This window comes from Piliocolobus tephrosceles, chromosome 13 (genome assembly GCF_002776525.5).
Source record: "Piliocolobus tephrosceles isolate RC106 chromosome 13, ASM277652v3, whole genome shotgun sequence".
Lineage (NCBI taxonomy): Eukaryota > Metazoa > Chordata > Mammalia > Primates > Cercopithecidae > Piliocolobus > Piliocolobus tephrosceles.
The window spans coordinates 118018894-118033236 of record NC_045446.1 but is presented as its reverse complement, the minus strand read 5'-3'; the positions used below and the strand labels follow the sequence as shown (position 1 = coordinate 118033236).

The following is a 14343-nucleotide window of genomic DNA, read 5'->3' as shown; positions in this document are numbered from 1 at the left end:
CAAATGATAAATCTTCACACTATTTGTTTTTTATTCTTCAGGTGGCAGGGCAGAAGGAACCCTCCGTTCAGCTAAAAGTGAGGAGTCTCTTACGTCTCTCCATGCAGTTGATGGTAAGACTGAAAGCATCAGTCATTTTATTCTATAATGTATTGCATAAAAGAATACTGCAATTGAGTTTATTTTCATATATCTGTGCTTAATAAGTAGGCTATTAATTCATTTCCCAGGAATACTAGTATCTATTTAGTATTATTCAGATTAAAATTCATTGATGCTTTCACATGGTAGCAGTCTTTAATCTTTTCATTTTTGGCATGACTGCTATTCAGTTTACATAAAAATAGCTGAAATATTTCAAGTTAACCATTTATATTTATTAACGTCTAGTGAAAACTTGTGTTATTACTATTTCCTTTAGATTTTACAATGGGAGCATAATTTCATAAAGTGTATAATTAAGCAGTTTTGATATTTAGACCAGTAGTCTTTTGTCTTGCAAATGGCTTAACCTGGTCTTAAATTTCATAGATTGGATTGATTACATGTGGTCCTCATTTACAAGGATAATTAGTACTTGGAGAAGGCAACTTAAGATAAATCTTTGGCCAGATGTGGTGGCTCACGCCTGCAATCCCAGCACTTTGGGAGGCCGAGATGGGTGGATCACCTGAGGTCAGAAGTTCCACACCAGCCTGGCCAATGTGGCGAAACCCCATCTCTACTAAAAGTACAAAAGTTAGCTGGGCATGGTGGCAGGCGCCTGTAATCCCAGCTACTTGGGAGGCTTAGGCAGGAGAATCACCTGAACCCAGAAGGCAGAGGTTGCAGTGAGTCTAGATTGCACCACTGCATTCTAGCCTGGGTGACAAGAGTGAAACTCTGTCTCAAAAAAAAAGAAAATCTTTTTAAAATAGGGACTAAAATTTCATGGTTAAGGGTGAAAAGAGGTTTGACTGCAGTGTAACTTAGAAAACTAAAATTGTGCAAATGAGTTTATTTTCTCTCTTATTTAGCAAAAGTTAGATTATGGTTATATCTATGCACTAATTTTTAGAATAAAGAATTAAATGTCAATTTGGAAGAAGCTTTTTTTTTTTTATAAAACTGTAATAGCATAATAGGTCATTCTTCATTTATTTGAATTGAGTTTTGCCATTGCAGCAGAATTATAAAGAAAGTCCTTTTAAAAAAACTAACCAGCCGGGCACAGTGGCTCACGCCTGTAATCCCAGCACTTTGGGAGGCCGAGGTGGGCGGATCTCGAGGTCAGGAGATCGAGATCATCCTGGCCAACATGGTGAAACCCTGTCTCTACTGAAAGTACAAAAATTAGCTGGGCGTGGTGGCGCTCGCCTGTAGTCCCAGCTACTCGGGAGGCTGAGGCAGGAGAATTGCTTGAACCCGGGAGGTGGAGGTTGCAGTGAGCCGAGATCGTGCCACTGCACTTCAGCCTGGCGACAGAGCGAGACTCCGTCTAAAAAAAAAAAAAAAAAAACAGGAGCTACATTGATTTCCAAAGGGCTTTTCTTAATCCAATGATACTCAAGAACAAGTGAAATCTTGCTCTTTTGAAATATCCTGAAGTATCATCATCTTGGTCAGCTTTCTCATCTTCATTTAATAACTCTTCTAACTGCCAGATCCTCACTGACCAGTGGCTTTGCTTTTGATTCCAGAAGTTCTTCCCCATCACTTTATCCAAGTGGCTGACATCATATGAATTTTCCAAGATTTTCAATTAAACTAGTCAAGATAACCTACAAAAACAATGCAGCAAGCTAGGTAGATACTAGTGTTAATCAGAAGATGTTTGTAAGGAATTAATTTTATGGGTAATCAGTACATTTGTGAATATATATATATATATATTAGAGTCTTGCTTTGTCACCCAGGTTGTAGTGCAGTGGCACAATTTTGGCTCACTGCAACCTCCAACACCTGGTTTAAGTGATTATCTTGCCCAGCCTCCTGAATAGCTGGGACTACAGGCATGTGCCACCATGCCCAGCTAACTTTTGTATTTTTAGTAGATACGGGGTTTCGCCATTTGGGCCAGGCTAGTCTCGAACTCCTGACCTCAGGTGATCTGCCTGCCTCAGCTTCCCAAAGTGCTGGGATTACAGGCATGAGCCACTGTGCCCGACCAATATATTTATATTTATTAAGATAGTTTCTGCCTCTTTAAATTACTTTTTAACTATGGCAATTAAAATAATCCTAATACAATAGTTTCTTTTTTACCAGTTTGATATTTAGCAACATCGTAAAATTATGTAATACTCTCTGCCACTCTTGAGGACTCTGCTTGGGAAACTTAAAGCCTATTCTTAAGGGAAAAAAAAGTGAGGGTCTTGTTTAATATCTGAAAGGAATTTTTTACTAAATACACGTAAATACTTTATGGAATTGTGAAGATTTTTTAATTGAGAAGTTCAATTTATTTAGAAATTTGAATATTATAAGGATGTTTCCCCACAAAAAAAAAAAAATCCATTTTGCTATTATAGATTCAAAATGCCACTCAAAGTGATTAATTCCTCCTCATAAGTCATATGTGGGCCAGTGATGAAATAAGACACAAAGAAATGAAAAGCTTGCCCAAAGTCACACCAAGAATCAGTGTTGGATTAGTAATAGAATCCAAGCCTTCTGAGTTATTTTTCCTATCCAGACCATGAAATACTGCATTCGCCCTCTGATTCTATCACATGTTCGCTATTTAGCATTTGATTTGGGAGTTCTATTATCTCAAGTTTAAATGATCTGTGTGCACTGAAAGAATTTTCAGAAAGAAAATGAGAAGTGACACTTCCTTCACCTAGACCATAAGTCACTGCTGTGCTGAGCAGGTTACTTACCACAGCATCGTGTATCTAGGATGTTCATACTTTGACATTGTTGCTCATTTTTTCCAGGTGATTCTAAGCTCTTCCGACCCAGAAGACCCAGATCTTCCAGTGACGCACTGTCTGCCTCTTTTAATGGAGAAATGCTGGGGAACCGCTGTAACTCCTACGATAATCTGCCTCACGACAATGAGAGTGAGGAGGAAGGAGGGCTGCTTCACATCCCGGCCCTCATGTCTCCTCATTCAGCTGAGGATGTTGACTTGAGCCCACCGGACATTGGAGTAGCCAGCCTGGATTTTGATCCAATGTCATTTCAGTGTAGTCCTCCTAAGGCCGAAGCAGAGTGTCTGGAGAGTGTTGCTTCCTTTTTAGATTCACCAGGATACTCCAAGGATAAAACAAGTGCCAGTAAAAAGGATGCAGAAACAGGTGGTAGCCAGTGTCAGACCCCAGGAAGCACAGCAAGCTCTGAGCCTGTCTCTCCTCTTCAGGAGAAGCTGAGTCCATTCTTCACCCTGGACTTGAGCCCAACTGAAGAGAAATCATCTAAGCCATCCTCCTTCACAGAAAAGGTCGTCTATGCTTTCTCTCCAAAGATAGGACGGAAATTAAGCAAATCACCTTCTATGAACGTATCTGAGCCAATTTCAGTGACCCTACCACCACGGGTGTCAGAAGTCATGGGTACAGCCTCAAATACCACAGCTCAGAATGCATCATCTTCAACCTGGGACAAATGCATTGAAGAAAGAGATGCCACAAATAGATCCCCCACCCAGATAGTAAAGATGAAAACAAATGAGACAGATGCCCAAGAAGGATGTGAATCTGAAGTCCAGCCCCTGGACCAGGTGGCTGCTGAAGACGTAGAGTTACCAGGGAAAGAGGATCAGTCTGTCTCAAGCAGTCAGAGTAAGGCTGTAGCTTCTGGACAGACTCAGACAGGTACCGTTTGTTTTCCTCCATTCTTTCTTTAAGTTAAGAGGGATCTTCAATCCTGTGTGCCATCTGTGCCTTTTAGGAGAGAAATTTGTCCACAGCTAGCCTTTAATCAAAGAGAATGCTTTTCTGGGTGGTGCTGATGGCTCAAAGCCCTAAATTAAAAGCAATCAAACAAAACTCCCCAAAAGGGAGGGCCAATGGTCCTGCTTCACATCTTCACAAAAGTCCCCTTATCTCTTTGGACAGTGAGAATTCGTGGATAATTTTTGCACAACTGCGTAGCTCTTGATTCTGTTTTCTCTTCTAATAAAATATCTTTATTGTAGCCTTCCAAGTTAACAAGCCAGCCTACACCATCAAATGTAAAAACTGTTCATAATAACAGTCTGCAAGCACTTGAAGCTTGTTTTCTAAGCAATCTTTTCTGAGCCAGGTGAGGGATCTACTTTTTTCCCCCCCCATCTCTGTAGCAATTCAAGAAGAGATTGCGGTCTTTATACACTGTTTGTTTTAGTTTTCCTTCTGAACCCGATGTGTTTTCTACAGCATTTGCATGTGGGATAGAAGATCATGGATTGCCATTTTGAAATATGGAAGGCACCTATTTTTTAGTGATCACATGGGGAGTGTTTGGCTTTCCATTTAGGATAACGTAAGCTACCTTTTCACTCTCATTTTTTTTCCTAATTTCCCACTAGGAGCAGTTACCCATGACCCCCCTCAGGATTCCGTTCCTGTCAGTTCAGTCTCTCTTATCCCACCACCACCGCCTCCGAAAAATGTTGCCCGAATGTTGGCGCTAGCATTAGCTGAGTCCGCACAGCAAGCCTCAACTCAGTCATTGAAGAGACCAGGGACCTCTCAGGCTGGGTGTACAAATTATGGAGACATAGCGGTGGCTACAGCTGAAGATAATCTGCCCAGTTCTTACTCTGCAGTTGCTCTAGATAAGGCCTATTTCCAAATCGATCGACCAGCAGAGCAGTTCCACCTCCAGAATAATGCACCAGGACACTGTGACCATCCTCTACCAGAGACAGCAGCTATTGGGGATCCCACCCATTCCAACACAACTGAGCCTGGGGAGCAATATCACCAAGTAGACTTAACAGGGAATCAGCCACATCAAACATATTTATCTGGGGACCCAGAAAAGGCCAGAATTACTTCAGTTCCCTTAGACTCAGAGAAGTCTGATGATCTTATAAGTTTCCCTGAAGACCAGTCTGGGAAGAGCAGTATGCCAGCTGTCTCCTTCTTGGATCAGGACCAGTCTCCACCCCGTTTCTACAGTGGAGATCAGCCTCCTTCTTATCTTGGTGCAAGTGTGGATAAACCCCATCATCCTTTAGAATTTGCAGACAAATCTCCCACTCCTCCTAATTTACCTAGGGATAAAATCTTCCTTCCTTCTGGGTCCCTTGCAGACAAATCACCCACACCTCCTAATTTACCTAGGGATAAAATCTATCCTCCTTCTGGGTCCCCCGAAGAGAATACCAGCACAGCCACCATGACATACATGACAACTTCTCCAGCAACAGCCCAAATGAGCACCAAGGAAGCCAGCTGGGATGTGGCTGAACAACCCACCACTGCTGATTTTGCTGCTGCCACCCTTCAGCGCACGCACAGAACTAATCGTCCCCTTCCCCCTCCACCTTCCCAGAGATCTGCAGAGCAGCCACCAGTTGCGGGGCAGGTACAAGCAGCAACCAATATAGGATTAAATAATTCCCACAAGGTAAGAGGGGAAGATATCAGTGAGATGAAATATACTATTACCAAAGGTATGTCACTTTTCAGCAGGGTGTGTTGTTATCTTTGAGTCAGACACAACAATTGCTTTTAAGCCCTATGGCCGGTTTCCATGAAATAATTCCCATTTGAGGTTGGAGCCTGCCATTACCTTGATGCTGGTTTTTCCCTAGGAAAGGAGTAGCTCCTAGATGACTATAGCTTAACTATACCTGCTCGCTTTTCTTCTAAAATGTCTTGGTAGTTTATTCCTAGTAACACAAAGAGATCAGGATCAAATGAGACAAAATGGGCTTTAAGGTTGTGGTTTTTTTTTTTTTCTCCATCACTGACTCATTGTGACTTTGGGCAAGTCATTTACCTACCCTCTGCCAATTATTCACAGTTACACAATGAAAATACTTCATTCTCAAAACATTCGTAAGACTGTCTGCCTTGCAGACTTTTTGCAAGTGTAAGAGATTATAGTACCTTGGGATTTTTGTCACTTTCCTAGCATTCACCAGCAGTTTGTCCCGTAGTCAGGCACCTGTTTCAGTGAGAGAATGTAGTATGCAGAATGCTAAGGTTTCTTCCTGAATTTCCTCATATTTTAAGAAGTGCCACAGGTTGTTTTTCTTAGTCACTTTGAACTATTAATAGGACTTCAGATTTTAGATCTTAGTGGAGGATGCTGTGTTTACTGCTTCTCAAGGATAGCATGTTTTCAGTATGAGGATTATCTTTGGCCAGACTAAGGTGGAATCAAAGGTAGGGGAGAGGCAGTAGCCTCTGATTTGAATATTGCCTTTCCCTGTTTTTGAAGGCCTAAAGCTGCTCACTGTGTACAACTGTGAATTTCAAAAGTCTCTCCAGATGATAGAATTAACTCTTAATTTAACAAAATGTCCTTTGTGTTGAGACTGAGCTAGACTAAGAGACTGGGTATGTATTTTTAAGCTCTACAGTATTACTTGACTAAACCTCTCTTGGTTTGTATATTAAAATCATGCCATAGGCCACCTCGCCTCACATGTAGAACCTCATAAATTAGAAAACTTTGAATGGTTCTCCAGAGATAATACCATATTTATACCAAATAGCAGCACAAGCCTTCTTTTCCTATCAATGGGTGTAGATTCATTGCAACCACATGGCTTGGGAAAGTTCAAGCTGCTACCCAACCAGCCTCAATTTGTGAGTTACAAATTTAATAGTACTTGATTCATAGACGGAACAAAAAATAGACCCATAGTGTTATCGTCTTTCAATAGGTTCAAGGAGTAGTTCCAGTTCCAGAGAGGCCACCTGAACCTCGAGCCGTGGATGACCCTGCATCTGCCTTCATCAGCGACAGTGGCGCAGCTGCTGCTCAGTGTCCCATGGCTACAGCTGTCCAGCCAGGCCTGCCTGAGAAAGTGCGGGACGGTGCCCGGGCCCCGCTGCTGCACCTGCGTGCCGAGTCTGTCCCTGCACATCCCTGTGGCTTTCCGGCACCACTGCCCCCCACCAGGACGATGGAGAGTAAGATGGCTGCTGCCATACACTCCAGCAGCGCAGATGCCACCAGCAGTTCAAATTATCATTCCTTTGTCACTGCTTCATCCGCCTCTGTGGATGACGCATTGCCTTTACCACTTCCTGTCCCACAACCTAAGCATGCTTCTCAGAAAACAGTTTACTCCTCCTTTGCTAGGCCCGATGTCACCACTGAACCCTTTGGTCCAGAAAACTGTTTGCATTTCAATATGACTCCAAACTGCCAGTACCGTCCCCAGAGCGTACCTCCACATCACAGTAAATTGGAGCAGCACCAAGTGTATGGTGCCAGGTCAGAGCCACCAGCCTCCATGGGTCTTCGTTATAACACATATGTGGCCCCAGGAAGAAACGCATCTGGACACCATTCCAAGCCATGCGGCCGGATCGAGTATGTGTCGTCTCTGAGCTCCTCTGTTAGGAATACCTGTTACCCTGAAGACATTCCACCATACCCTACCATCCGGAGAGTGCAGTCTCTCCATGCTCCGCCGTCTTCCATGATTCGCTCTGTTCCCATTTCACGGACAGAAGTTCCCCCAGATGATGAGCCAGCCTACTGCCCAAGACCCCTGTACCAATATAAGCCATATCAGTCCTCCCAGGCCCGCTCCGATTATCACGTCACTCAGCTGCAGCCTTACTTTGAGAATGGCCGGGTCCACTACAGGTATAGCCCATATTCCAGTTCTTCTAGTTCCTATTACAGTCCAGATGGGGCCCTGTGTGATGTGGATGCCTATGGCACCGTCCAGTTGAGACCCCTTCACCGCCTTCCCAATCGAGACTTTGCTTTCTACAATCCTAGGCTGCAAGGAAAGAACTTGTACAGTTATGCTGGTTTGCCTCCACGTCCCCGGGCCAACGTGACTGGCTATTTCTCTCCCAACGACCACAATGTAGTCACCATGCCTCCGGCTGCTGACGTGAAGCACACCTACACCTCATGGGATCTTGAGGACATGGAAAAATACCGCATGCAGTCCATCCGGAGAGAGAGCCGTGCTCGGCAGAAGGTGAAAGGGCCTGTCATGTCCCAGTATGATAACATGACCCCGGCTGTGCAGGACGACTTGGGCGGGATCTACGTCATCCATCTGCGTAGTAAATCAGATCCTGGGAAAACTGGACTTCTCTCGGTGGCAGAAGGAAAGGAAAGCCGCCATGCAGCCAAGACCATCAGTCCCGAGGGAGAGGACCGCTTCTACAGGAGGCATCCCGAGGCAGAGATGGACAGAGCCCACCACCACGGAGGCCACGGTAGCACGCAGCCGGAGAAGCCATCCCTGCCGCAGAAGCAGAGCAGCCTGAGGAGCAGGAAGCTTCCTGACATGGGCTGCAGTCTCCCTGAGCACAGGGCACACCAGGAAGCAAGCCATAGGCAGTTCTGTGAGTCAAAGAATGGGCCCCCTTATCCCCAGGGAGCTGGCCAGTTAGATTATGGGTCCAAAGGGATTTCAGACACTTCTGAGCCAGTCAGCTACCATAACTCTGGAGTAAAATATGCTGCATCCGGGCAAGAATCTTTAAGACTGAACCACAAAGAGGTGAGGCTCTCCAAAGAGATGGAGCGACCTTGGGCTAGGCAGCCTTCTGCCCCAGAGAAACACTCCAGAGACTGCTACAAGGAGGAAGAACACCTCACTCAGTCAATGGTCCCACCCCCTAAACCAGAGAGGAGTCATAGCCTCAAACTCCATCATACCCAGAACGTGGAGAGGGACCCCAGTGTGCTGTACCAATACCAACCACACGGCAAGCGCCAGAGCAGTGTGGCTGTTGTGTCTCAGTATGATAACCTGGAAGATTACCACCCCCTGCCTCAGCACCAGCGGGGAGTCTTTGCAGGGGGCGGCATGGGGACGTATGTGCCCCCTGGCTTTCCCCATCCACAGAGCAGGACCTATGCTACAGCTTTGGGTCAAGGGGCCTTCCTGCCCACAGAGTTGTCCTTGCAGCATCCTGAAACACAGATCCATGCAGAATGAGCCCTGGAGCAATAGAGTTGAAGCAGCCTCTGCTGGACAGTGGACTGTTCTATTTTTTTCAATAACCAAAAAGATTAAAAAAAAAAATACTATAAAACCCCTGGCCACATTTAAAAAAAGATAATAAAAGTAACACATCACCATCTTTTTCCCCTTCCCTGCTTCATTACCACCTCTTCCATCTATAGACTTTGTCATTTTTGTCTTTAGAAAAGATCTGAAGGATGGTAAAACCCCGTGCTGAAACCCAGTAGAGAAACCTGTCGCAGGACACAGATCTAGGGCTAGCTTGAAAGAGCCTGAGGACTGCCTTTCACTGAATTTGAATTCAACGTTGTCCTTTCTTCTTAGTATTTGCTGCATAATTGAGAGCAGTTCACATCGATGTCCTGGTAGGCTTCTGCATTCCCTATTGTGTTCCTGCTTCTCCATCAGTAGCTGCACAACTTGCCCAGATTGACACACTCTTCTCACTTCATTCGCCCCATCTGAGAAGGAGCTTGTGTTCAGTTAGAGTCGTCGAAAAATCCCTGATCCTTCAAGATCAGTCAGACAGCAACATTATAATTAAAAATAAGCAATTAAGACTTTAAATTAAACATTTGGTAGAGTCATCATAAAACACCAGACCACTTAGACTCAGGCTGAACCATACTTTTTCTATTCTTATTTTTCATCCTTGTTCCTCACGGTTCAATGAATGGGCTCATATCATGACAGAAGGGATTTTTAAAAGTTAGTATTTAAGGAAACTTCTTAGGTGGAAGATAGTAAAGTTCTTATTGTCAGTGAACTTTGTTAGCACCAGAAAACTCTTACTGATGCTTTTAATGCATTGCCTGCCTTCAGGTTGTCTTCTTACCCCACCCCTCAATAATGTTTGGTGAATTGTAATTCTAGTAAAACATGTCATACCATTGGTTTTCCTAAATTATCAGCTTTCTTTCATTGAAAAAGCCCAGCATGGTTTGACTGGATAGACACACATAATTTATTATGAATATAAATTTCCGTGTTTGTTTCTGTTTCTAAACCTGAGTACAGGATCCCTGGGAAATTAAGTAGCTACAAATTATCTATTATTAGACTGCAAGTTCCTGCAATAACTGCTTAGTACACAGCCCCATTTCATCAGTGGAGTTCTGGGCAGTTATCATTGCTGTCCTAAGCCATTACTGTCATTTGCTTACTCTGTACTTGTGTGGTCACAGTCTTATTGTAATTACCATCTACACCAGCATTTCAGGTATAGCTCTTTATAACTCTGGAGACATGTTAAACATGTTTAACACCTGCAACTTTTGAAAGTTGCATTCCTTATTAGAGTAGGAACTCTCTAGCCCAACTCCATTCTGTGTTCTCAGCTCCCTCCACCCCACAAAATACATCAGACTAGTAAGGCAGTCCTATGTTTACAAAATGAGTTTAGATTGTCATTTCATTCCATAACTTAATAATACTCAAGTTTTATACATTCACATATTTTAAATGCTCAGTCTGTAGAAGACACTAGGAGAACTACATTCCATTTATTGGATGGTTGCTGCTCTGGCTTTTTAGAACTTGAAATTAATTTTGATTTAGAGCAGAGGAGGAAATCTTTTAAGAGGCTAAAATCATGCTGCTATTATTGCTGTGAAATTGTATAAAGATTAGGATTCATGCCAGTTTTTATTTTAAAAAATAATGTGCATTTTAAGGGTTTATATTTAGAAAAAGAAAGAAAATGTTTTAAGAACAACACATTGATATATGGGAATATTCTATAAGATTTTCTTTTGTTCCCTTAGAATTCACTGGAGGGATGCAGTAAAAACCGTAGTAGAAACCTTGAAACACCCATATGTGAAAAGGTCTGGAAATTGAGGCCTCTACATTAAAAGTGCAGACCCAACTGGTATCTAGTCAGAGTGCTAGGAAACTTGTTAGGATACTAACCTTTGGCACAAAAACACCCTGGGTGCTACATACAGGAGTTTGACCTTTGGTGAATATGTGGCACTAATTTTTTTTTTACCTTAATCGTATTTTTGTCAAATAGGCAACCTATTGCCCCTTGGAGACCACACCAGCCCTGTAAGTTCTCACCAGCAGCATGGAGGTTAGGAAGAGGGGCTGCTGTGACCAGGAGATACACATGGCTTCAGTAACTGAGAGCCTGAAGGAAGTAACCCAGGGAGTCCGGTCCAGGTGTAATATTTGTGGATTTGTTGTCACACACATTGTTTAGTCCTGAAACTAAAGCCTTTTTTTATAAATAGTAGAGTTAATTCCTGAAAACAATTTCTTTATTCGTAAATGTCCTATGGGTTTAGAAATATCAGGTAAATATTTCGAATATAGAATGATGATTGCAATTACTGTTATAAGCGTGAAACACAAACTTTAGATCAAATCTAGAGTTACTTCATTTAATGCATGCTAGCAGCAGCCTTAACTTTGGATTCAGTTATTTGAGACACTTTTCCGGCATCTTTCCCTTTCTGACGTTGTGGGGTGGAAATCGGACGGCAAATCACTGTGAGCCGGATACCTCAGCATAGTCCACCGTGTGTGGCTTCGCAAATAGAGTAACTGAACGTTATTACTTTCCAATTTTGACACGGAGCATTATGATCAAGGAAGTGGAGCTGCCTTATACGTTAAACCCATAATTTAATCCTGTTGACATTTTCATAGCCCTGCCTCCGGATTTTATCTTTTTGGCAAAATTGTGATTCCACAGTTTGGTCTGATTGAAATAAATATTCCCTGGACGTCTGGCTAAAAAATTTGCTAACAATCCCAGAGGTGCCATTTTCTTACTAATAAATTTCATCTGAGCCTTATTTCATACTATATTCAATTTCCTTTCAAACATACAAGTCCCTGGGATGGTCCCACGTGTAGGGCCTGCACGTTTCTTACAATGGCAAAGCATTTTTTAAAATTTAGGGTCAGGTTGAAAAATTCTAGGACTAATTCTGTAGAGAGGAGGGACTGTTACTAACGTGATTGGGGACAGAGGAGTAGGTTACCACATTTGGAGCAGTAATAGATGCAAACGATGTAAATTTGAAATTTGCCCCTTTAGTTAAAGAAGGAGCCTGCAAAGTTCATTTCTCTGTTTTCAGCCCTGTCAGTCACCCATTTAGTATGTTGGCAAAGTATTGCTTGAGCAGAATGTGTAAGAAAGTAATAATGAAAGTAAAAGTATGTCAGAGAGTTCCTTCTTCCACATGGTTAGAGGCATGTGATTTTCAGCACTGTGTGTTACAGAAATGTCAGGAGTGGTGTATTATAACGTGTGCAAGATAATGTCAGTGTGCACAGAGGGTTTTCCTTATCTGATTAGTACTGTTAATGTTCAAAGAATAAAAATGGTTTTACAGTTTAGATTCTGAATAGCAAAACCTGATTTTTCAACCATGACCTGCATGAGAGAAGCATCCTAGGAAGTCTTAGATCATACTTTTGAGTTTTTAATTTTAATTTATATAGTGTTTTTTTATGTCTTAATATTTTTGTGAACTGGTGTAAATTGTTAATGCATATAAGCTTGTGTATTTTTGTAAATAGTTTTGTGATTTATTTCTTGCCCCATATGTAAATACTTAGAGTCTCATTTCTTGCAAACTTATTTGAAGCTGAGTTGTGGGTTTGGGTTTTGTTTGTTTCTTTGGTTGTGGGGTGGGGTGGGGGGTGGCAGGGGAGGGAAAAAGGGATTTTTTGTACCTGGAGATGGAGATATCTTGTGGTTTAAAGCAAATGTCCCACTGAAAGCGATTCAAATATCAACAGAATTATTTCAGGTTAAAACAGACTGCTTTGTGTATGTGTTTCCTTTTTGACCTAATGTGAATTATAATGAAATAGTGGGGGTAATTGATTTGGGGAATTAGGACCAAAGGACACATGTTTTTATGACACATCCTATTAAGCCCAGTGGTACATTATTTGAGGAAAGGTGTTAAGTGTCTCCTGTTGTTATCTATTTGCCACCTTTTGCCGCCTGGCCACGTTTCCCCCAAGTCAAACACTGTTCCCTGTAGAGTGGTGGAGGCCTCTTGATCCGTCCTGGAGAGTCTGGGCTGACTGGTTGCTTCCTGCTCCTGAAGGAGTCCACGCTCTGCTCTTGCAGCCTGGTTCCTGAGTGTGCACTTCTCAGGAAACTGAATCAGCTTATCTCAGGATCCTTCAAAGGGAATTCTGAATAAAACCATATTTTTACAGATTCCAAGGAAACATCTTGGACATCCTGTTTTCTCTTAAGGGTGAAATGACCATGAAATAATCATGCCCCAGATGAGGCTACCTGCTCTCAGCAAACCCAGATCAAGTGTCAGTGAGACAGTGGCTGTAGATGTGAACCAAGTACTGCAAGTGACCCAGCTGCCCAGCAGGGCTCCAGAGTTTCTTCTGCTGCCACAGTTGTCAAAATCAATACTTAAGTATCAACCAGGACTTGAAGGTGAGGTGGGGAGGACCCTCAGTATTCAGCTCTTGAATATTGGTTTTCCTACTGAGAGTCAAATCACAAATCATTCTTCATTTGAAGGTGTTAGGCCGTATTTTTTTTTCTTGCCAGCAATAGGGAAAGTTGTCTGTTTATTCCAGATGGCCCTAGTAAGTCAACCGTCTTTTCTGTGCCTGCATAGCACACTCCAGACCTAAGCAAAGATACAACATCTGCTTCAGTAAGCATCCTCAGATCTGAATAAGTGTTCCCTTGGAAACTGCTCAGATGGGATGAAAGAAAAGATACAACCACAGCTCCACTGGGTCTTCTCAATTTTCAGGACTCTGCTTTCCATGCCAACTATTTCGTCACCAAACTTATTTTATACTGACAAAAATACAGTACCTACCTCTTAAAATGTGTATCACTGAGGAATCAGTAACACATACATTCGTGGTGATTGAGATTTTAGTTGTGATTGTACAGGAAGAGGCACATTTTAAAGTAACACTGACTCCCCATCCAGGGAGTATCTTGGGCATCTGGAAATACCAGAAATAAGACATTTGGGTTGGTCATGTTTTTCATACAGTTGATAGTGCACCTCTGAAAAAGTATAAGGTTTAATTTTATTTTAGACACTTTAATCAAAATACTTTCAGAATATATTTCCAACCACAAATATTGCTGTCAGTGTAGTCTCATCACGTTTGTCAGTAGATGACTGCACCACACACAACTTAGGGATATCCTCAGGGCACATGAGAGAAGATTTGCGTTCACACCAAGTGGTTTCACACCAGTTCTTTTTATATTTTTGTACCCCTTTTTTTTCAGTTTCGTATGT

The 14343-nt window shown here is 42.5% G+C and overlaps 1 protein-coding gene across 1 annotated transcript in view; it reads left to right on the top strand.

The window, feature by feature from the left end:
- Positions 1 to 12433, top strand: part of ARHGAP32 (Rho GTPase activating protein 32) — a 215795-nt gene extending 203362 nt beyond the window's left edge. The window contains exons 19-22 of the mRNA XM_023208637.2: positions 42 to 113; positions 2919 to 3797; positions 4493 to 5538; positions 6806 to 12433. Coding sequence (XP_023064405.2) covers positions 42 to 113; positions 2919 to 3797; positions 4493 to 5538; positions 6806 to 9058 — 4250 coding nt within the window. The 3' untranslated portion in view covers positions 9059 to 12433. The remainder of the gene's footprint in view (positions 1 to 41; positions 114 to 2918; positions 3798 to 4492; positions 5539 to 6805) is intronic.
- Positions 12434 to 14343: the final 1910 nt, after the last annotated feature.